The sequence below is a fragment of the Budorcas taxicolor genome, chromosome X (genome assembly GCF_023091745.1).
Source record: "Budorcas taxicolor isolate Tak-1 chromosome X, Takin1.1, whole genome shotgun sequence".
Classification (NCBI taxonomy): domain Eukaryota; kingdom Metazoa; phylum Chordata; class Mammalia; order Artiodactyla; family Bovidae; genus Budorcas; species Budorcas taxicolor.
Window position 1 is genome coordinate 9,182,751 of NC_068935.1, and position 21,489 is coordinate 9,204,239.

Genomic DNA, 21,489 nt, shown 5'->3' on the forward strand with positions numbered 1-21,489 from the left:
TACAATCACCATTGTTTGCAACTTGTTTTATCATATGGAAAATATTTCAACTTGAAATAAATGCAACAAAAAAATCTTTAATACCATGAAAAAACAGTGATAAAACTTTCAGCTTGGAGCAGTTTTTCTCTACCATATGAGATACTAGATTAGTGAACAATAGTTTCTTGTATAAGGAATACTCTGCTTAGCAGCTATTTACCATTCTAAACAATTATATTCTTCCTTGAGTTTGAATGCATTCAAGAAGATAAGAGGAATTTTATGAATGCTGCTCATCCCCTAAGGCAAAACAGTATGAGGGTGTCCCAGTTGGTGGTGACCTCTCTCATAAGGGAAAAGAAGAGTAGTGAGTGAGTACCAGGTTATTCCAGCTTTGTGGGGTGCATTTTTCACCAGCAGCACCTAGAAGACTGAGGTTGGACCCCAATGACTCAGGAGAGGAAATATATTGGAAAAGGGGCAGAAGTTGTCCCACAGACCTCTGAGAGAACTTCACTGAAGGATCCCCCCACTAGGTCTGTGGGCTCTCCCAATACTGAATGCTAAACTCACATCCCCCTTCTTCTGAAACTGGCCCCCTGTATGCACCTCCAAGTGCAGAGGGGAGAGTAAAGAGAGTGCTTTCAGGAAAATAGACCAGGGTTTCAGGTAAGGGAAATGATACACATCGAGCTATAGTGCCACCTTGTGAAAAATAAACCAGAGTTTTCCAGCATCTAGCCTGGCAAGAACAAAAGAGGACATAAAAGGTTAATTCTGCTACAAGAGTGAGTGCAGAAGTGCAGAGCAGGTGTCTCCATACAAGATTTGAGAAAACCCAACAAAAAATATTCTACTTGAAGACAGATAATAAAGTGTGTGAGAGATGACTGCTATCAATACTTCAAATGTGAAGGTAGCAACAAAAATCCAAGGATCATGAAGAAACATGGAAACATGTCATCACCAAAAGATAAAGATAAATTTTTCAGTTATCAAACTCAATGACCTAGATCTGGCTGATAAAGAATTCAAAACAGCAGTTTTGAGGAAACTCAAAGAAAGCATAGAAAGACAGTTCAATGAAACACAGGAAAACAATACATAAACAAAATGAAAAATTTAACAAAAGAACAGAAATCATTAAAAAGAATCAGACAGAAATGCTGAAGCAGAAGCATTCAAGTAATGAAATAAAAAGTGTGATTAACTATATATATATAGCTATATATATATATACACCATATATATATGTACAGCATATATATATACAGCAGAATAGACCAAATGGAATTTATAATAAGTGATCTGAAGGACAGAAAACATAAAGTAACAGAGAACAAAGAAGTAAAAGCAAAGAAAGCCTGAATGATCTATGTGCTTAGTCGCATTCAGTCGTGTCTGACTCTTTGCAACCCCATGGACCGTGGCCCTCCAGGCTCCTCTGTCCATGGAATTCTCCAGGCAAGAATATTGGAGTGGGTTGCCATGCCCTCCTCCAGGGCATCTTCCAACCCAGGGATTTAACTCAAGTCTCCCGCATTGCAGGCGGATTCTTTACCATCTGAGCCACCAGGGGGGCCCCTACAAAATGTAAAACATTAAATAATTGGTATTCCAGAAGAAAAAGAAAGGGAGAAGGGGCAGAAAGTTTATTTTTTTTTAATGGATTAGAACTTCCCAAACCTGAGGAGAAACTTAGACATCCAAGTTCATGAAGCTAATAAATCACCTTCATCTCAATGCAAAAAAAAAAAACTTCTCCAAGACACATTAAATGAAACTGTTAAAAAAAATCAAACATATAGAATCCTAAAAGCAACCAGAGAAAAAAAGATTGTAGCCTATAAAGAACCCCTATTAAGCTATCCGAATATTTCTCTGCAGAAAGTCTATAGGTCAGAAAAGGATGGAATGATACATTTATATTGTTAACAAAAAATTCAGCCAAGAATACTCTATCCAGCAAAATTATCCCTCAGGTATAAAGGAAAAATGAAGACTTTCCCAGGCAAATGAAAGTTAAGGGAATTCATCGCTGCTAGGCCTGCCTTGCAAGAAATGCTGAAAGAAGTTCTCAACACTGAAATGAAAAAGATGCTAGTCAGTGACATAAAAACATATGAAAGCATACAATGCATCAGTAAAAGCAAATATACAGTCATATTTGGAAAAATCTAATTCTGTAGCAGATTGGGATATTAATCACTTAATATAAAGGCCAAAGGAAAAGATTATTAAAATTAATACTACTGAACTACACAGTTTAAAATGTTTAACTGATTAAGGTAGAAAACTATATTTTATGCTTTTCAAACCGCAAATAAAAATTTAGAAAAGATAGTGAGGGTGAATGTTAAATTTGGAGTAAACTTGGCAGAACAGAGCTCATCAGTCAGTGAGGAGAAGGCCCTTAGTGAAAACTCTGTGAGAGGTTGCAGAGGAAGTAAATCAAAGGGTGAATAGAATGCTAATACATGGAGAGGGGCTGTGCTTTCTGTCTGGATACCTCAGCGTACCTGTAACTGGGTTTCTCTCTGTACACACCAGGTGGCCAGATCAGAATGTCAGCTATGAGAGCCTCAGACCAGGATGCTCAGCAAGAGGAAAGAAGGGATGGAACTTGGGATCTTGCTATAATGACTTCAACCGTTATAAAAAATTCCAGAAAGCTCTGTCTGGTGCATTTTGGCAACACGTAGACCTTCCCTCCCACCTGCCTGCTCGCCTGTTCAAGCTGCTGTCAGGTCCTGTCATGAGGTAGCACCAGCATAACTCCAGTATCCGAGTTCTCTACAAAGAATTTTATTTAAAGAGCAAAAAAAGAAAAATACAATGTTGTCCCTTAAAAGCCAGCATATTGAATTAGGTATAAAGTAATTTTAATTCTGTCTGAAAAATGAAATCTGATAGGTGTTAAGGAAGCTGGTAAAACATACTCCAGAGCCTGCATACAATGAATCACCAGGTAGCAATAATGTATCGGCAATCAGCAGCATAGGGAAAGGCAGGGTTCTAAGAGGAATGGGCGGAGACTGAAGTCTGGACAGCTGTATCCAGTGTCCCAGTCATGGGATGGCAGACAGAGGGTGGGAGAAGAACCGGGCAGGTGATACAGAGGTGGGTGATTGAGGTAAACACTCAGCTCCTTGGGAGGGACCCTCTACAGGGAGAACAAGTCAACCTACATTTATGGGGGAAGAGATACACCAATGAATGTGATGTAGGTTTGGGGTCAACAACATATGGAATTGCTGTGATATACATAGAATTTTCCAAACAGAACTGGATTCATACTAAACAAGCCATTCCAAGACATCTGTTATTGTTTGCAAAATGTACTTCTTTTCCTTAAAAATGAAGATGGATGGAACCAGGTGGCCAGATAAGAATGTCAGCCATGAGAGCCTCAGACAAGGGTGTTCAGCAAGGGGAAAGAAGGGATGGAACTTGGGATCTTGGTATAATGGCTTCAATCAGAGTTTTCTGGAATTTTTCACCACCTGGCAGCAATCCTTCCTTATCTATCATTTTCTGGATTACTGAATCCCGAGATTGGAATCCAGTGGGAGTCTAAGCTGAAGAAAAATTTACACTAGTGAGAAGGGGGTGATTGGGCTAGAGGAGACCTAGAAAGAGAAACATAAACACACAGATATGCTCTCAATTACATTTTGATTAAACTTCATCTCGCCACAAAATTGAGCACAATGAATGATTTTCCAAGGCGATGAGTATATGTGTGTATGTATGTGCAGGATGATCTTCAGCATCACTTCTGAGACTGCTGGAAGGTCATCCCAGACTGGATGGAGAAATCTTGCCCCATTTCCTGTTGCTCCAAGGAGAAGGTGGGCACGGGGGTGAGAGGTTTAGGCTTTGGGATGAAGAGCACAGGCTGTCTTCTCCGGGCTGAAGTCACTCACAAACAGCTTATCATTCACAATGCAAAAACTGGAGGAAATACGGACTCTTAGACAATTGACAGATGTACCGACCCACACTCCCAACAATGATCTGCTGCCACCGCCACTCAGCCACCAGATTCCTTCCATCCCCCTCCTGTGTCTGTCCCCAGGCTCCTTGACTGGTTCCTCTGCCCCTTGTACAGACCCCACCTTCAGAGAGATTGTCTACCAGCTTCGCTCAGTGGAGGCTGATCCCCAACCCAGGGACAACTTCACATCTACCCTGAACAGCAGCCCAGTGCACTACAGTACAGGAGTGTACAGTCTGGTCCCCATTTTCAGAAGACACTGAGTCATGGAGAGGTCATGTGACTTGACCAAGGTCACACAGAGAGTGTTGAGTCAGGGAGAGAACCCATGTGCTCAAGGAGAAAACCCATGTGCCAGTGAGAAAGTCCATGCTCTACCTAACCACTAGGCTAGACTGTTCCTTGGAGCTCCCTGCTGGCTTTCCACAATACTGAGTCAGCCTAAGGTCTGCACCACCACATGCCCAGGGCCCTTAGACCAGGCTGGTTGGGCCATCCCGTCCACAACACAGCTCTTACCTGGAAGAGGTGGCAGGAGTAGTGATGAAGGTCCGGCTAAAGGCACGCACACAGCCAGGATACCTTCCTTCTACTTCAACAACAAACAAAAACAAGAGTACCCCTTAGAGCCCCATGTGTTTACAGGTTCCCACAGGGGTCCCCAGTCAGGGTCTGACTTGACACTCATGCTGAGGGGTCAGTTGTTCACTTGGGGAGCCTGGGTGTTGGGAATGGGGAGGGCAACTGTAGGCCAACTGGAGGACGGTCTGCTCCCAGTAACATGTTCCCATGACAACCACTTCACAAGTTCATGGGATACATTTTTCTTAACTGCCCAAGATGTGGGTGTATGGGGAAACTGCGAGGTTAAGTATTGGCCCAAGTTCTCAGTGTAAGGATCTGGTATGGGAGCCACAAAACTCCTCAGCCTGTGTCCCTAATGCCCAGGGTGGGCAGGGCAGACATGGATGCAGTTCAGCCCTGGGTTGTCTGTGGGAAAACTGAGGGCTGGAGATCACAGAGGGGAAAGGGAGGGGAGGGGAGGAAAAGAAGGGAAAGGGAAGGGAGGGAGGGGAGTCTAGAGGAGGGGAGGGAATGGAGGGCAAGGGAGGGGAGGGAAGCTGGAAGGAGGGAGGGAGGGAGCCCAGCCAGGGAAGGAAGCAGTGGATGGTCTGGGAGGGATCTATGAACACTCACTTTCCTTGAACACCCCCATTCACAGAGAAGCAGAGCATTGTTTCCTGAAAGAGAAGAGCGCAGGTACTCAGTCACCCCTCAACTTGACTCCTCCCCATCTGCAGCTTCCCACCCCTGCTCTCAACAAGGCAGGAAGCAGGTGCCCACCGTCTTGAACCACATGTCCACCATGAAGGACCTGAAGTCATGCTGAGTTTTGGGCAACCCACAGAGGGCCTGCACAATGTCACATTTTGTGTGTTTCAGCAGCTGGAACCGTAGATCTGTGGGGGAGGGGAAGCAAGCAAAGGTCAGGGACCCTATGAATCTTCCACTCACCGCCCTTTCCTGCCCAGTCTTCCCACCACACACTCACTGGGGTCCTTGAGCTTCTTCATATTCCTGCTGTTCTTGAAGTATGCACACATGCTGCTTCTAGGAGACACAGAGGAACAGTGGGTGGTAGTCCGGCCAGCACAGGTGTCAGCAGGAGCTGGCCTGCATCTGCTGGGGAACCACATGGCCCAGGGAAGGATTCTGGGCTGTGATACTCACGGGCCTGGGTCCTTGAGGAGGAATGGAATGGTCAGGGAGAAGCAGGCCTCCTCATGATAAGCACACAGGAGTCCCTGGCGGTCCCCATAGTCATGGATCAAGTAATACCTGAGGGGGAACAGTGAGGATAGTCTAGCTCTGTCGTATGGAGTTCACAGAAGACTTGAAAACTCCCATGAGCAAACCTGAGTTTGGGTGGCCTCCCTGTACTAGCCTCCCCTTGCTCAGATTCCCAGGGGTACTTACTGCTGCAGGAATTGCAGGATTAGACTCTTCAGCTCATCAGATCCAAAGAAGCTTCCCTAGAATCAAAACAGTCCTCAGGACCAAGGCTGACACCCCCTTGCATACCACCTAGAACCCTGCTGGATCCTCCGTGCTCACCTTGCACATTGGTAAGTACTTGGGGACTTCAATAGCACACTTAGAACCTGAGGGTTTCTCCTGGCTATCCTAGGGGAAGGAAGAAGAAGTCAGCCATCCTGCAGTCCAGGATGTGGTGCTGGATGATCAGGGGAAAGAATGGGCCCAGGATGGGGTGGGGGTCTGAGGTCAGAGGAGAAAGGGTCCTGGAAATGTCAGGGACAGGACTACATGTCTGTCATCTCCATGGGTCCCCAAAGCCTGTGGAGAACATGGTTGAAGAAGATCCAGGGCCTTTTCAGGTTCCCGCAGAGGATGATACACTCTTCCTCCCGCAGGACATGTAAGGGTCAGGTTCAGAAATGGAACTTGGACAGGTCCTAACATGTTTCCGAGTAGTTTGAGGGCACTGTCAATGCTAGTTAGAGGACTCTGTGATAAAGGGATACACTTACCAAGCTTAGTAACTTGGGGAACAACTCCAGGATGGTGCTGCCAAAATCAAGACAAAAGAGAAAAGCCAGTGAAAATGTGGACGTGGCCCTCCTCGTGGGAGCAGGTCACTTACAGCAATAACAGTCCTGTGTGTGCCCCCGCCCACAGTGCGGTATGCTAGGCTTCCAGGGCCCTGGTCACCACTCCATGGACTGACCCAGAGGAAGGCTGTCCCCTCCATCCCTTCCTCCTACTCCCCTTCCTGCTCCTTTCCCCTGGGTGGCTCCCAGCCAGACTGTCCTGACTCCCTTCTCCAGTGCCACAAGGACCAGCAATTCAAATTCAGTCTGCCAGGCCTGCCTCCCCTCCCTTCCTTCCTTCCTCACGGGCTCACTGAAGGCTATGGAGAGAAGAGGGAATGGGGGGAGAGCCCAGTGCTTTGCTACATCACAGGCTGTCCAGCACTCTGTCAAGTCAGGACAAACACCAGGGCTGACCCAGGAGGCTGTGACAGGGAATTGAGTGAGGTGGGACTCAGGAGGGAGGGAGGGGGATGAAGACAGACATGGAGTGGAGGGAGGAGGGGAGAGATGAGAGAGACATAAGGGTGCAGAAACAAGGCAGAGAGAGACCTTATGTTGGTTGACTTATCAGGGGAGGTGGTGCTCCTGGCGGTTCTGTCAGCCCCCATCCTTCCTGGTTCCAGCTGTTGACCCTTGTCCATCTCCCCTGCAGACTTCACCTGGAATTATGCGGAAGCCATGGGCTAGATGGCTCTGCATCGACACCATCCTTTCCCTACAAATCCACTTCCCTTCATCTGTCACCACCCCATAAACCTTCCCATATCCCTTTTAAAGGAAGATCTGAGTGCTCCACCTCACCTCAATGTTGGAAAGATTCAAGTTCTTGGTGTGGGAAGCATTCTCCATAATGGTGGACAGGCTATGCACCATGTAGGGTTTTTTGTTGCTCTGGTCCAGGGACGAAAGCTATGATGAAGAAAGAAGAGTGAGGACCCCAAAGGGGATATCTGAGACCAATATGCCTCTTCTATCTAATCTCTCCAGTCCTCACCATCAGCCTCAACATTGGGCCTAGGTCCTCACCTTGGACCTGATCCCTGGATGGATGTGCAGGGAGGCAGGCATGCCATTTCTATGGTTCCATGTCATTCCAATATCACAGGTCATCAAGTCTCCAGGAAACCAGGAGGGAAACACAGGCTGAGAGGGCCCTGGCTGGTACACCTCCAGCACTATCCCATCCCCATGATATCACCCTCCGAGTGTCCTTCCCAGACAGACCCTCTACCCTCATCTGCCTTACAGTTACTGCTACAGCCATACCAGGGCCAAAGAGGAGTCTCTGGATGTCAAGAGATTGCTGGTGGACATCATGTGGTTTGTTCATGGTCAGCTTGAGTTAAGGATGGGGTTCAGTGGCTCTGTGTCTGAGGGTGAGCATGGGGAAGAGGTGGGGCTGGGTATCAGTGCACAGCTTGTGTTGAATCTGCATTACCTTCATCTGCTCCACCTTTTGAGACTTCAGTGCTTTCTGCACAGATTTGGGTGCATCACAGGGCTCAACAAAGATAGATATCTGTAGAGAACACAAGAGGTGCTGGGTAAGCTCCAGGAAATCTGTGCATGGGATCAAGCAAGACCATGCCCCTCTCCTTCCCTCTTGCCCCTATTCAGCCCTGTTCATGCCCTTGACACACACCTTTTCATTATCCTCATTGAAAATCTTGCCATTGACATTCTTCAACGCACAGGCAATGCTGGCATTCTCTACAAAGAACTGGGCCTGCATTTTCTCATAGTGAAACTGTAGGGAGAGTGACAAGAGAAGCAGAATATAAGACCAGAGCCATTTCTCTTCTGGGCCTGACATATACCCCGTTTCTTCTCATTGCCTCCATGTCCTCTCTTACTTCGACTGGAATGAAGGGGACACTGCATTGCTTCTGAATCAAATTCAGCAGCCACTTCTCATCATATTTTATACCAAAGGGAATCTAGGGGCCAAAGAACAAATGGGAAACAAAATTGATGCAATAGAATCCAAGGTTAAGAGAAGACCCACCTGTGTCTTACTTTAGAACCTATTTTCAGGCTTTAAATAAATTCTTAAGACAGGACAATATCTGTTATTGCTAACTTTTGTACAAGGCATGGATTTGCTAAATATAGTTTCTTTCCATTCATATACACTTCCTGAAAAAAATATATATATTTCACATGTATTTCCTTTTATAAAGTCCCAAGAGATCCATGTGATATAGACCTGGCCTGCCACTCTGACATCGGCCCCAGAGACTCAACCTCCTCCCACACTCAGCTTGAGCTAAACTGTGTGATCTGCTGTGAAGTGCTCCATCTCCCTGGCAGTAGGTTTCCTCCTTTGCTTTTAGTCAACCTCTCCCATGCTCCTTCTTGCAGTCAGTCTGTTTCATTTCTATTGCTTCTCTGAACTCACCCTTAGATGATCTAAGAAGATAGTTCCTAGTAATAACAATACATTATCAACACCACTGCCCCAGAAAAGTTCCCAGCATCTCTACACAAATCCAACATGACTCTATCATCTTCTACATATCAGGTCCATTTAGCCAGAACACTCACAGTGATCTTGAACCAGCTCCCCACGGTCTCATTCTGTCTGCCTCTCTCCATTCTTCTCTCTGGAGGCTTTTGCTTTGTCTCCATATTAATATGTATTTGGTCTTGTTTCTGAAAACTGCTTCTCTGATGACGGGATAGAACAGCATAGGGAGCACTGTCGGGAAGTGGAGAGAAGAAGGTGGTCCATATAGACTTAGAAAGTCTTCTCCACAATTTCCCACATGATATCAGAGCTGCAATAAAGAGTGCTTAAACATTAGCCAGATCCCATCATTCCTCACTCTTCCAGATTGGAGAGAAGAATAACATGTTTAACTACAAGGTTTTGTTGTTCACTGGTTGGTACATGTAAGTCATGCTGACTAGTCACTTACTATCTTGCTTGGATGTCCATGGGAACATCACCTGAATCTTGCTGCTGCTGGGAAGTGACATGTCCAGATGAATAGTTGCGTCGCCTTCGGTAAAAACTCCAGCTTCGTGTTCTTCTTTGTAAAGGGTTCACTTTATCAGTGTGCTCTAAAATTGACAACAACAGATCAATGGTCCCAATACCAGAAGAAGTATTGGGTAAATATCATGGCTAAGGAAAAAATATCACTGACTGTATAATCTAAACAGAAATACATCACTGTGCTAAAAACAAAGGCTGAGAGACTTCACTGTGGCTCCACTTTTCAGGAAATGAGAGGTGTAGAGCATTCACAGCCAAGAAAACAGGCACAGAAGAAAGGGTCTGGATCTAGAGTGTAGTCTGTGATGTTAGATCCTGCTCTACTTGGTTCAGGCTGGGTGACGTGGGACAAGTGACTTTTAATCCCCAAGTCTCACTTCCCTGCTCTGCTCTAGGGAGACAATAAAACATACCTTGAAATCTACCCTAGTGTGATGTTCAAGGGTTAAAGCTGGTCTGCCTCACTGGAGGAAGAATTAGAGAAATGAAAGATAAGTCTGATGAAAATATCCAGAATGGAGCCTGGAAAGACATATCAGTTCAGTTCAGTTCAATTCAGTTGCTCAGTCATGTCTCTTTGTGACCCCATGGACTGCAGCACCGCAGGCCTCCCTGTCCATCACCAACTCCCAGACTTTATTCAAACTCATGTCCATTGAGTCGGTGATGCAATCCAACCATCTCATCCTCTGTCGTCCCCTTCTCCTCCCACATATAATATGGAAAATACCAAAAGCGAGGTGTAGAGAATTAAAGGTGATGCAGTGAGTATACCAAACACATGGTTAATGTGAATTCCAGAGAGAAGGAGAGGGAAAAGTAGAGAAATGATATTTGAAGAGAACTTGGTTGAGAAGTTTCCAAAAGTAACAAGATATCAACTTAGGATAACAATGTTAGTTGGAGAAAAAATAAATTTTAAGGAAAAATATTCCTAAAAAATAAATGTATTCATTTCACCATGATGTAACAAAAAGTCAGAAATTTTGTGACCAGAAGACTCAAACTAAAAGTAATATTACAAGCTCTTCTTCGGGCAGAAGAAATATCATCCCAAGTGGAGTCCCATAGATACAAGAAAGAAAGACCAATGTCATTTGTGAATATGTAGGCAAATTTAAACAAGTAGGCAAATTCAAACTATATAAAATGATAATAGCAATATTTTCTGGGGGTTCACATATATAGAGAATGAAAATGAATGACAATAAATTTGGAGAGAGTATGTGGGATCAAAGTGTCTCAAGGTCCCATAATTGTCTGAGGAGTTTTAAAGAACTAATTAACTAATATTAGACTGTGAAAGGACTTCCCTAGTGGCTCAGATGGTAAAGAATCCACCTGCAATGAAGGAGATCTGGGTTCGATTCCTGGGTTGGAAGACTACCCTGCTGAAGGGAATGGCAGCCCCATCCAGTATTCTTGCCTGGAGAATTCCATGGACAGAACAGCCTGGTGGGCTACAGTCAGTGATGTCCCAAAGTGTTGGACACAACTGAAGTGACTTACCATGCACCAACACCAGACTGTTAAAAGGAAAAAATGCACATTGTAATATGAAGGGTAAGCACTACAAGAATAGCAAAAGAATGTTTAGATATCTGCATCAATTAAGAATTCGATAGTTACAAAATATTCACCATTTCAAAGGAAAGGAAAAGGAACTTAGAAGCAGCAAAATAAATATGTAGCAATATGATACACATAAAGCAAATTACATCTATCTTTACATTAAAAGATTCAGGCTAAATATTCTAAATAGAAAGACAGACATTTTCAGACTGGACAAGAAACATTTCATCAAACATTCTTGAAAGAGAAACATGTGAAATTTAATCATCAGGAAATCTGAAAATAAAAAATGACAAAATGTATATCTTGTCCACATTAATCTACAGAAAACTGGTATAACCATATTAGTAAAAGAAAATGTATAGTTTAAAGAGAAACATTATAAGAGAAAGAGGGAGATTTCCTTATGATGATAGGTTCAATGCAATAAGAAGATATTAATACAAAATTCTAAATTTGTATGCATGTCTTAAAATAGAGCCAAAATACGCAAAATAAAACCTGACAGAAATAAGAGGGAATGGACAAATCCACATTCACAGTGAGAAACTAACATATCTCACTGAGTGACAAATAAAATGGCAAACAAAAATTCAGCTAGAGGGAGAGGATTTTTAAATGTGACTTAAATAAACAAATTTATTTAATTGACATAGAAAAATGCACATAGCAAATACTGATTGAACATTCCAGAATAGGTCATATGCTAGGCAAAAAAGCAAGCCTCAAAAACTAAGGACTAATACAATTTACCCTGACTAGTTAATGCAATATTCAGTAGCAACGGTGGGGTTTCCGTCCTCCCTCAACCTCTAGTATAAATACAAAGAACATTAATTTACACAATCCCACCCTTTACCTAGGTTACCATCCCCACTCTTCAAACCCTAGACCCGAGAAGATCACATTACTCATGCATTTTCCTTAGCCAAGGAAAAAAAATTCACCCAGCCAAGGCCATTTCCATAGGAGGGAAAGTTTCTCACCTGCAATCGGAATGGGTGTGTGAGAGCCCATTTCCTCAGAAGAGTAGAAAACAGTCAGCCTGGGCTCTCTCCCACCTTTCTCTAAAAGAGGGTTGGCTGGTTAGGGGTCCTGTGGTTTGGGGTTGAGAAGGGAACCCAGAAACCCTCCTGTCCTGCGGAGATCTGAAAAGAAGTTCTCATCAGAGTGACTCACCCATAGGGTAGCCTGAAGGCAGAGATTTGTCACTGCTGTCCTCACAGGCTTCTCTAGAAGAGAATATGTGGGTCTGGAGCTGGAGGTTTGGAGACTATCAAGGAAGGTTGCCAAGCAAAGAGAGAGCAGGCCCCAAACTCTCTATCAATGCCAAGCAAGATGGAGTCCTTACAGGAAGTCCTCTCCCCAAGGGCATAGAGGAGGAGAGCCCTGGGGGCCAGAGGAGCTTTAACTTCTTATAATAACAGCCCTCTGGGTTTTCTACCAGCTTAACACCCAGGGAACGTTTCCAACTAAACCACCCCTACAGAGGTGTTAGGAGACACTGGGGACCCGGGTACTTATAGCTACAAACACAGAGAACCCTCTATGCCAGATTCTGCATCTGCTACATTACACTGTGTTCCTTCATTCTGCAGACCCAGAGAACTGTGAGTGCCAGAGGTAGGAAAAGTTCTGTACTTGCTACATTGCATCTATTCTTTCATGTATTCCTCACAAGGAGATTCTGATATCAGAATCACCAACTTTTCAAGGTTGCTGAGGCTTACTGAGGTGCTGGATCTTGTGGAGTCATTCAGATGCTACCTGGAGCAACAGAGACTGGAATTGAGCTCCAAGGAATTGGGTTGATTTCCCTATATGCACAGATTCACTAAATTCTTGGTTCAGTTCAGTCGCTCAGTCATGTCCGACTCTTTGTGACCCCATGAATCGCAGCACACCAGACCTCCCTGTCCATCACCAACTCCCGGAGTTCACTCAGACTCACGTCCATCGAGTCCGTGATGCCATCCAGCTATCTCATCCTCTGTCATTCCCTTTTCCTCCTGACCCCAACCCCTACCAGCATCAGGGTCTTTTCCAATGAGTCAACGCTTCGCATGAGGTGGCCAAAGTACTGGAGCTTCAGCTTTAGCATCATTCTTTCCAAAGAACTCCCAAGGATGATCTCCTTTAGAATGGACTGGTTGGATCTCCTTGCAGTCCAAGGGACCCTCAAGAGTCTTCTCCAACACAACAGTTCAAATGCATCAATTCTTCGGCGCTCAGCTTTCTTCACAGTCCAACTCTCACATCCATACATGACCACAGGAAAAACCATCGCCTTGACTAGACAGACCTTTGTTGACAAAGTAACATCTTTGCTTTTCGATATGCTGTCTAGGTTGGTCATAACTTTTCTTGCAAGGAGTAAGCGTCTCTTAATTTCATGGCTGCAGTCACCATCTGCAGTGATTTTGGAGCCCCAAAAAATAAAGTCTGACACTGTTTCCACTGTTTCCCCATCTAGTTCCCATGAAGTGATGGGACCGGATGCCATGATCTTCGTTTTCTGAATGTTGAGCTTTAAGCCAACTTTTTCCCTCTCCTCTTTCACTTTCATCAAGAGGCTCTTTAGTTCCTTTTCACTTTCTGCCATAAGGGTGGTGTCATCTGCATATCTGAGGTTATTGATATTTCTCCTGGCAATCTTGATTCCAGCTTGTGTTTCTTCCAGTCCAGCGTTTCTCATGATGTACTCTGCATAGAAGTTAAATAAGCAGGGTGACAATATACAGCCTTGACGTACTCCTTTTCCTATTTGGAACCAGTCTGTTGTTCCATGTCCAGTTCTAACTGTTGCTTCCTGACCTGCATATAGGTTTCTCAAGAGGCAGGCCAGGTGCTCTGGTATTCCCATCTCTTTCAAAACTTTCCACAGTTTATTGTGATCCACACAGTCAAAGGCTTTGGCATAGTCAATAAAGCAGAAATAGATGTTTTTCTGGAACTCTCTTGTTTTTTCCATGATCCGGCGGATGTTGGCAATTTGATCTCTGGTTCCTCTGCCTTTTCTAAAACCAGCTTGAACATCTTGGTACGAAGTAACAAAATATTGTGATAATAGTCAAATGTCTGAAATTAATACCAGTTCATCCTAGAGAGAATACCAAAACAAATAAACGAACAAACAAACCAAAAAACAGAGAGAGAGAGAAGAAACATACACTGGAATGGGCTGCCATGCCCTTCTCCAGGGGATCCTCCCTACCCAGGGATTGAACTTATGTCTCTTACATCTTCTGCATTCTCAGGCAGGTTGTTTACCACTAGCACCACTTGGGAAGCCTATATAATATATGATATATAGTCAATGTAGATAGATGACCCTAGTGGTCAGAACCAGAATTGTAGCTCTAGTGCACCAGCCAGACACTTCTGGAATCTTCCACTACTTTCTGGAATTTTCCACTGCTTGCCCACATCCCCTTCCTGGATCTCTATCCTTCCTGAAAGAGGAAGTCTAGCCACAGAGAGGTGGAGAAAAATCTGCATGTGAGAGTATGAACATTTGGGGTAAAAGAAGCTTAAGACAGAAAATCACACTCAATACAGATAAACTGTCAAGTCAAAAGCTGAATTTTTTTTATTTTTTATAAAACAGTATCATGTGAACATTTTGATACCATGATACATATACATGAATTTTTTGTCATTTGGTCATTATTTTCAATTTTGTAAACAAATTTTCCTTATCAAAACATATTAAACATTTAATAATCTATATTTAAAATGAAATTATTCTACACATTCCATATATATAATCCCCTCACCATGATTTGCAGGTCCCAATATATTCAATGCAGAAAGACTGGTGTTCACAATGAAAGGTTGTTGCTGAACGAAAAGACGCCGGGATTCTTGGCCTCCGGAGGAAGAGAATTCAATCCGGGGCCAGAGACGAGGCTTGACTGCTTAGAGCTTTTGTGTAATAAAGTTTTATTAAAGTATAAAGGAAATAGAGAAAGCTTCTGACATAGGCATCAGAAGGGGGCAGAAACAGTACTCCCCTGCTAGTCTTCAGCTGGATGTTATATAGTCACTGGCAGTCTGTTAATGAAAGAAAGGAATGTCTTAAAACTCAAAATGGCACCAGGCCCCTCATCCATAAGATGCATTTTGGGATAATCTTGGCCCCAGGTGATTCATCCCGGGCCATAAAACAATTGACTTGAATCTTGTAGAGGGGAAGATTACCATACAGATAGTTTCGGTTACATAGATTAGGGAAACAATATCTGAGTATAACATACTGGTTTGTCAAGTAGGTTCTGAGCCATTAGGCGGAACCAACTTGAAGACAGACTCTGGGGTAAATGCATAGTACATTAACATAGCTTAAGACAAACATTTCCATAAGAAAAATGCATTGGCTAACTCAAGGTTTGAGAATAGTTAACTTCTGGTGAAACTAGGTGTCATTATGGCAACACAGCATTTTAAGAGAAACCTTTTAAATTTGTATAGAGAAGGAAAAAAATATCACTAGTTTGTTTCCTCCTGCCGCTTAAGAGAGATAAAAATGTCTGACACTTGCAGCCTATTTCCTCCGTTTGGAGACCCCTGGCCTTCCTGCCTGTTACCTTCTCATCTCCCCCTTTCCTTTTAGGAGAATTTTGTTGCCTAGGGAAAGGGGGCGTCGTTCTCATTCCATAACTGCTTCTGAGCTGACAAGGGGCGTTGTCCCTAAATTAGTGAGGAAACATATTCTCCTAACCCTCATACTAAGGATTTCTGATCCAGCGGCCCCAAACAGTAGTTGGAGGAAGCTGCAGCAGTAGCAGGAGTTTGAGCAACCATTTGTAACTTAAAAGCTTTCATGCAACTAGAAATAAATCCAGTTACACAGTTACAGATGCAGGGAACAAACAGCAAAAACAAAACAATCAGAATTATTGTAATTAAGATAGTTGTCCACCATGAGGAACTAGTTAATATCTCCCAAAGTGAGGCAGTTGAGGCTTCAGGAGTATCCATGGCCCCAGTCATCTTGTTCATGTGTTTAGTAAAATGAGTAACATTCGTGCTCATATCAGGTATATATGGACAGCATTGGGTATGAATAATAGCACACGTTCCTCCTTGCGCAGCTGTCACAATATCTATAGCCAATCTGTTTTGTAAAACCACCTTTCTAATTTGTGCTTGTTCAGCATTGAGAGCTGAAATAGCCTTTTGAGAATCTCGTAATGTCTGTTGAGTAAAATTAGTCAAAGCATCCACTTGTAGCATAACATCTGTAGTTCCCAAAGAGGGAACAAAGACTGCAGCCAAATAATCATACCAGTGAAATACAGACCTTGCCCGCCGAGTTATAAGGTGGGGTAAATTAGCAGGCTTTTCTGGGAGCTCTGAAAATATAAAGCCGTGAGTAAAGGCTAGACCTAGGGTGCATCTCCCTATCCAACCAGGGGGAAGCCATGCCCATAGGTAAGAGCCACATACCCCAATAAGTCCCGTTTAGAGCAAGCCAGCGTGACTGAGATATCCAGTCCCAATTAGCGCCTGGCCACACAAAGGGAGCACCTGAACTGGGGTGGGAAAACACGGGAATGATTACGTTGCATATTTCCTGAGGCAAAAATCCCAATTGTTTCCAATTATTGTAATTAAGTTGTTGGCTAACTTTTGGGGATGGCTCTGTTTGTTCCCAGCATATAGGGGCAGTAGATATTAGATGTCCTTTTTCAGGAGTTAGCCATATAACCTCATCCCATATTTGATAAACGTCAGGTAAAAACCTTTAGATCTAGGCCTATTTGCCTTATGTGTAGTGAAATAGTCATTAAACCGAGACAGTGTATAATCAAAATTTAAAGTCACATCATGTCCATAGTTAAAGTACATGTTGCACCAGTCCATTTTAGGGTTGTTAGATGTCATCAGATGAAGAAGAGGCATCACATGATTGTTGTCGAACGTATTCGCAGACTTGGAGAAAGTCTTTTCCTTAAAGTTGAGATGTCCACCACAGGAAGCCTTCCACTGATGAAGAGGGGAGCGCTCTGCAGACCCAGCAGTTAGACCGATTGTGGAATGCAGCGTAGGAGTGAGCCCAGGACAGGAAGGCATTGTCTTGAGGATCAAATGGCAGACTCAGGATTTTTGGAGTCAGCAGAAGTAGGCTCACATAGATTATCAAGCACATCTGAAAAGTACAAAGTCAGAGCATAGAAAGTAAAGACATAAAATGAAGTCACTTAGTTCTGGTCAGGGTGCCACCTCTTAACTCGAGTGTGATGTACCCATGAATCAATTCCTGGCACTTTGACAGCTGTGGGAGAAGAAAGAATAACCTGGTAAGGGCCTTCCCAGAGGGGCTAGAGGGATGGGCCCCTAGATCCCAATGTTTTTATGAGGACCTCATTTCCTGGCTCAAATAGAGGCTTGCTTGACTCAGAGGCGGGGTCAGGAGTTGTCTCCCGGAGTCTGTTAATGCCTGTTGAAAAGCTGAGAGCTGAGTTACATAACTAGTTAATTCCAAGGCTTCAGGGTCTATAACAATGTCTGTGCATAAGAAAGACCTTCCATAAATACATTCAAAGGGTGACAGTCCCCCCTTTTTTGGGGGCAGTTCGAGCCCTCATTAAAGCTATGGGTAGGACTTTAATCCAATTGTCCTGCGTCTCTTGCGTTAATTTGCGCAGATGTCTTTTGATAATGTCATTAGCATTTTCAACCTTTCCCGAGGATTGGGGTCTCCAGGAACAGTGTAAGGGATATTCTATTCCTAGAGCTTTAGACACCCGCTGAGTTACAGCAGCTTTAAAGGCGGAGCCATTGTCACTCTGAAGGCTCCCTGGCAGCCCAAACCTGGGGATAATTTCATGGATTAAAATCTTTATAACCTCCTTAGCCTGCTCACTATGACAGGGAAAAGCCTCAATCCATCCAGTAAAAGTATCCACCCAAGCTTGTAAGCAATAATACCCATTAGCTTTGGGCCTGTGAGTAAAATCAATTTCCCAGCCGTCTCCAGGATACTTTCCACTTTGTTGTAACGCAGATTTTGCTAGCTTCTCAGTCTTTGGGTTATTTTTCTGACAAACCTCACCCCTTTTGATAATGTTCTTTAAAGTTTTCATTACATTTTTACCTTCAAACAAATGAGAAGCCATTTGATAAGTACTCTCTGCAACCAAATGAAAACTCTGGTGTAAACCCTTAAGAATTTTCCACTGAGCATTTTCAGGAATTATTTGTCGTCCATCCTCGGACTGTAACCATCCTTTATCAGTAATCTTTGCTCCTCTTTTCTCATATCTTTCTAATTCTTCCTCAGTATATTGTGGTTTTTCCTGTTCCATAGGACCTGTCCAGATCAAAGGCGTCTGCAGTGAAGGGGTTACTTAAAGTGCCGCTTTTCTGGCTTGACAGTCAGCCAGCTGATTACCTTCAGCTACTTTACTCCCATCCCTGCTGTGCCCTTTGCAATGCATAACAGCTGCTTCTTTAGGACAACATATAGCAGTTAAAAGTCTCTCGATCTCCCTGAAATGCTTAATAGGTTCTCCTGTTGCTGTTTTAAACTGTCTTTCTTTCCATATTGCAATATGAACATGTAAAGTCAAATAAGCATACTTAGAATCCATGTAGATATTTACTCACTGCCCCTTGCTTAACTCTAGAACTGTGGTCAGAGCCACAAGCTCCGCTAACTGAGCACTGATTCCCTGGGGGAGAGATTTTGCTTCTAAAACCTGTTCAGCAGCCACCATGGCTTAACCTGCTTTACGCTTTCCATCCCGAACAAAACAACTGCCATCTGTAAATATTTCCATGTCAGGATTGTCTAATGGGGTATCCATTAGATCCTCCCGAGCTGCATAGTTTAAAGTTAGGAACTGGGAACAATCGTGATCAGGTGTTTCATTTTCCTTCTCAGGAAAGAGAGTGGCAGGATTTAAATGTCCACAAACTTTAAGCTTAGTTACGGGTCCTTCTAACAACAATGACTGATATTTAAGAAGCCTACTGTCTGTCATCCAAATATTAACCTTAGAATTTAAGATTCCACTCACATCATGAGAAGTCAGTACAGTAAGGTTTCATCCATTAATTATTTTTAAAGCTTCAGGTGCTAATAAACCCATTGCCTCAATTACTCTTAGGTAGTGGGGCCACCCACGTGAAATTACATCTAATTCTCTGCCTAGATAAGCAATAGGTTGTTGGTGAGGCCCTCGGAGTTGTGTCAAAACTCCCAAGGCCATACCTTTTCTTTCAGTGACAAACAAATTAAATTCTGACCCTGTGGGCAAGCTCAGAGCTGGAGCTTGCAGGAGAGCAGTCTGAAGAACCTTAAAAGCCTTTTGAGTATCTGGAGACCAAACCAGTTTGTCAGTTTGGGCCTGCTGAGTTTCAGCTATAAGTTTATATAAAGGCTGGGCAAATTCTCCATAACCCGGAATCCAAATGCGACAGTAACCTGTGATTCCCCAAAATCCTCTCAATTGTCTTAAAGTCATAGGTAGGGGATGATTTAGTATAGGCTTAATTCTCTCAGGGCCTATGGCCCTAGTCCCTTCTGATATGATTAGGCCCAGATATCTAACTGATTATTGACACAGCTGAGCCTTTTCTCTTGATGCCTTGTAACCACAGCCTGCCAGAAAGTTTAAAAAATCTTCTGAGGCTCGCAAACAAGCTTCCTCTGTCTCAGCACAGAGAGAAATATCATCTACATATTGTCACACCACCGCTTCAGAGCTATTAAAGTTTTGTAGATCCCGTGACAAACTTTGTCCAAATAAGTGAGGACTGTCGTGAAATCCCTGGGGCAAAACTGTCCAGGTTAACTGAGAAGCTGGCCGTGTAGGGTCTTCAAAGGCAAATAGAAATTGACTTTCCTCTGCCAAAGGCATTGAATAGAAGGCATCTTTTAAATCAGTTACTGAGAAATATTTGGCTCGTTCAGGAATTTCAGACAATAGAGTATAAGGATTGGGCACCACGGGGTGTAAAGGACTACAGCCTTTTATTTATTATACGTAAATCTTGAACTAGTCTCCATTTACCATTTGATTTCTTTATACCCAAAACAGGAGTGTTGCAAGGACTGTTACAGGGAATTAATAGTCCCTGTTCCTTTAAATTTTCAATGATGGGTTTTAACCCTTCCTTAACCTCAGGTTTCAGTGGATACTGCTTGGTATGTGGAAATAAGTGCGGGTCTTTGAGCTTGACAACTACAGGAATAGCATTTTGTGCTCAACCCACAGATTTTCCATCAGCCCATACTCTAGGATTTACATTTTGTTCAACTAGAGGGAGAGAAAAGGAGGGCTCCATATTTATGAAAACAGAGGCATGGACCTTGCTCAGTATATCCCTTCCCGAAAGGAGTGAGGGAGACTGGCACAATCAGAAACTCGTGTGAAAATAGCACAGAATCCCAGCTACAACATAAAGAATAACTGAAATAATACCTTTTGGCTCATCCAGATAGTCCCATTACGGAAGCGGATTGAGAAGAAAGTGGGCCAGGGGCTTCAGTAAGCACAAAGTTGCCCCAGTTTCTAAAAGGAAATTGACGGATTGGCCCCCACAGTTATTAATACCCAGGGTTCCTCAGGTGTAATTAGGACGGGAGCTTGTGTGGGGACTCCCAGGCACCTTCATTCCCAATTGTCTCGAGAGTCTGACCCCTGAGACCTATGCCTCTGGGAGCAGTCTCTCTTCCAGTGTGGTCCTTTGCAGACCGGACATGGAGCCCGGGGGGGGGGTGGGGGGGTGGGGCGGAGGGGGGCGGCTTAGATGCCTGAGGGCAATCCCGCTTGAGGTGCCCCTCCTTTCCACAGTAATAGCATGCCTATCCCTTTTCACCTGGGTCCTTCTGGGCATTTTTCTCAGGCTGTTTAAGAACGGTTTTCATAGCCATTGCGAAGGCTTCTGCCTGTTCCTTTGTCTTTCTCTGCCTTTCTTTCTTTTCCTCATATTCCCTACCATAATAGACTGTCTGAGCCAGTTGTAACAGATTATCTAAAGACTGACTTGGTCCATACACCTGTTTTAATAGCTTACAGCGGATATCTGGAGCTGACTGAGTGAGAAATCTCTCTCTTAAGATTACTCTTTTCACTTTCAGGATCAATCTCAGTGAATCTGTGAAGGGCTTCTCTCAGTCTATCTAGGAATTTACCAGGAGCTTCCTTCTCTTCTTGTCTGTGTTTGCCAATTTGGCATAGTTTAAAGTCTTAGCACACGCCTGCCTGAATCCTTCAAGAACACATCTGAAAAAGTGACTCTGATCCCATCTTCCTTTAGCCATGTTATAGTCCCAATCTGGTTCTATAGTTGGGACCGCCTGATTCCCATTGGGGAGG

The 21,489-nt window shown here is 43.7% G+C and overlaps 1 protein-coding gene across 1 annotated transcript; it reads right to left on the bottom strand.

Annotated features, from left to right (window-relative positions):
- Positions 1 to 3,854: 3,854 nt before the first annotated feature.
- Positions 3,855 to 12,178, bottom strand: NXF3 (nuclear RNA export factor 3). The gene is given in 18 exon segments (XM_052663768.1): positions 3,855 to 3,936; positions 4,499 to 4,571; positions 5,177 to 5,192; positions 5,194 to 5,220; positions 5,324 to 5,439; positions 5,532 to 5,590; positions 5,711 to 5,818; positions 5,957 to 6,012; positions 6,095 to 6,163; positions 6,529 to 6,565; positions 7,141 to 7,250; positions 7,393 to 7,500; positions 8,030 to 8,110; positions 8,234 to 8,338; positions 8,445 to 8,528; positions 9,136 to 9,289; positions 9,510 to 9,654; positions 12,148 to 12,178. Coding segments are annotated over 18 exon segments (1,461 nt in total).
- Between the last annotated feature and the right edge of the window lie 9,311 nt (positions 12,179 to 21,489).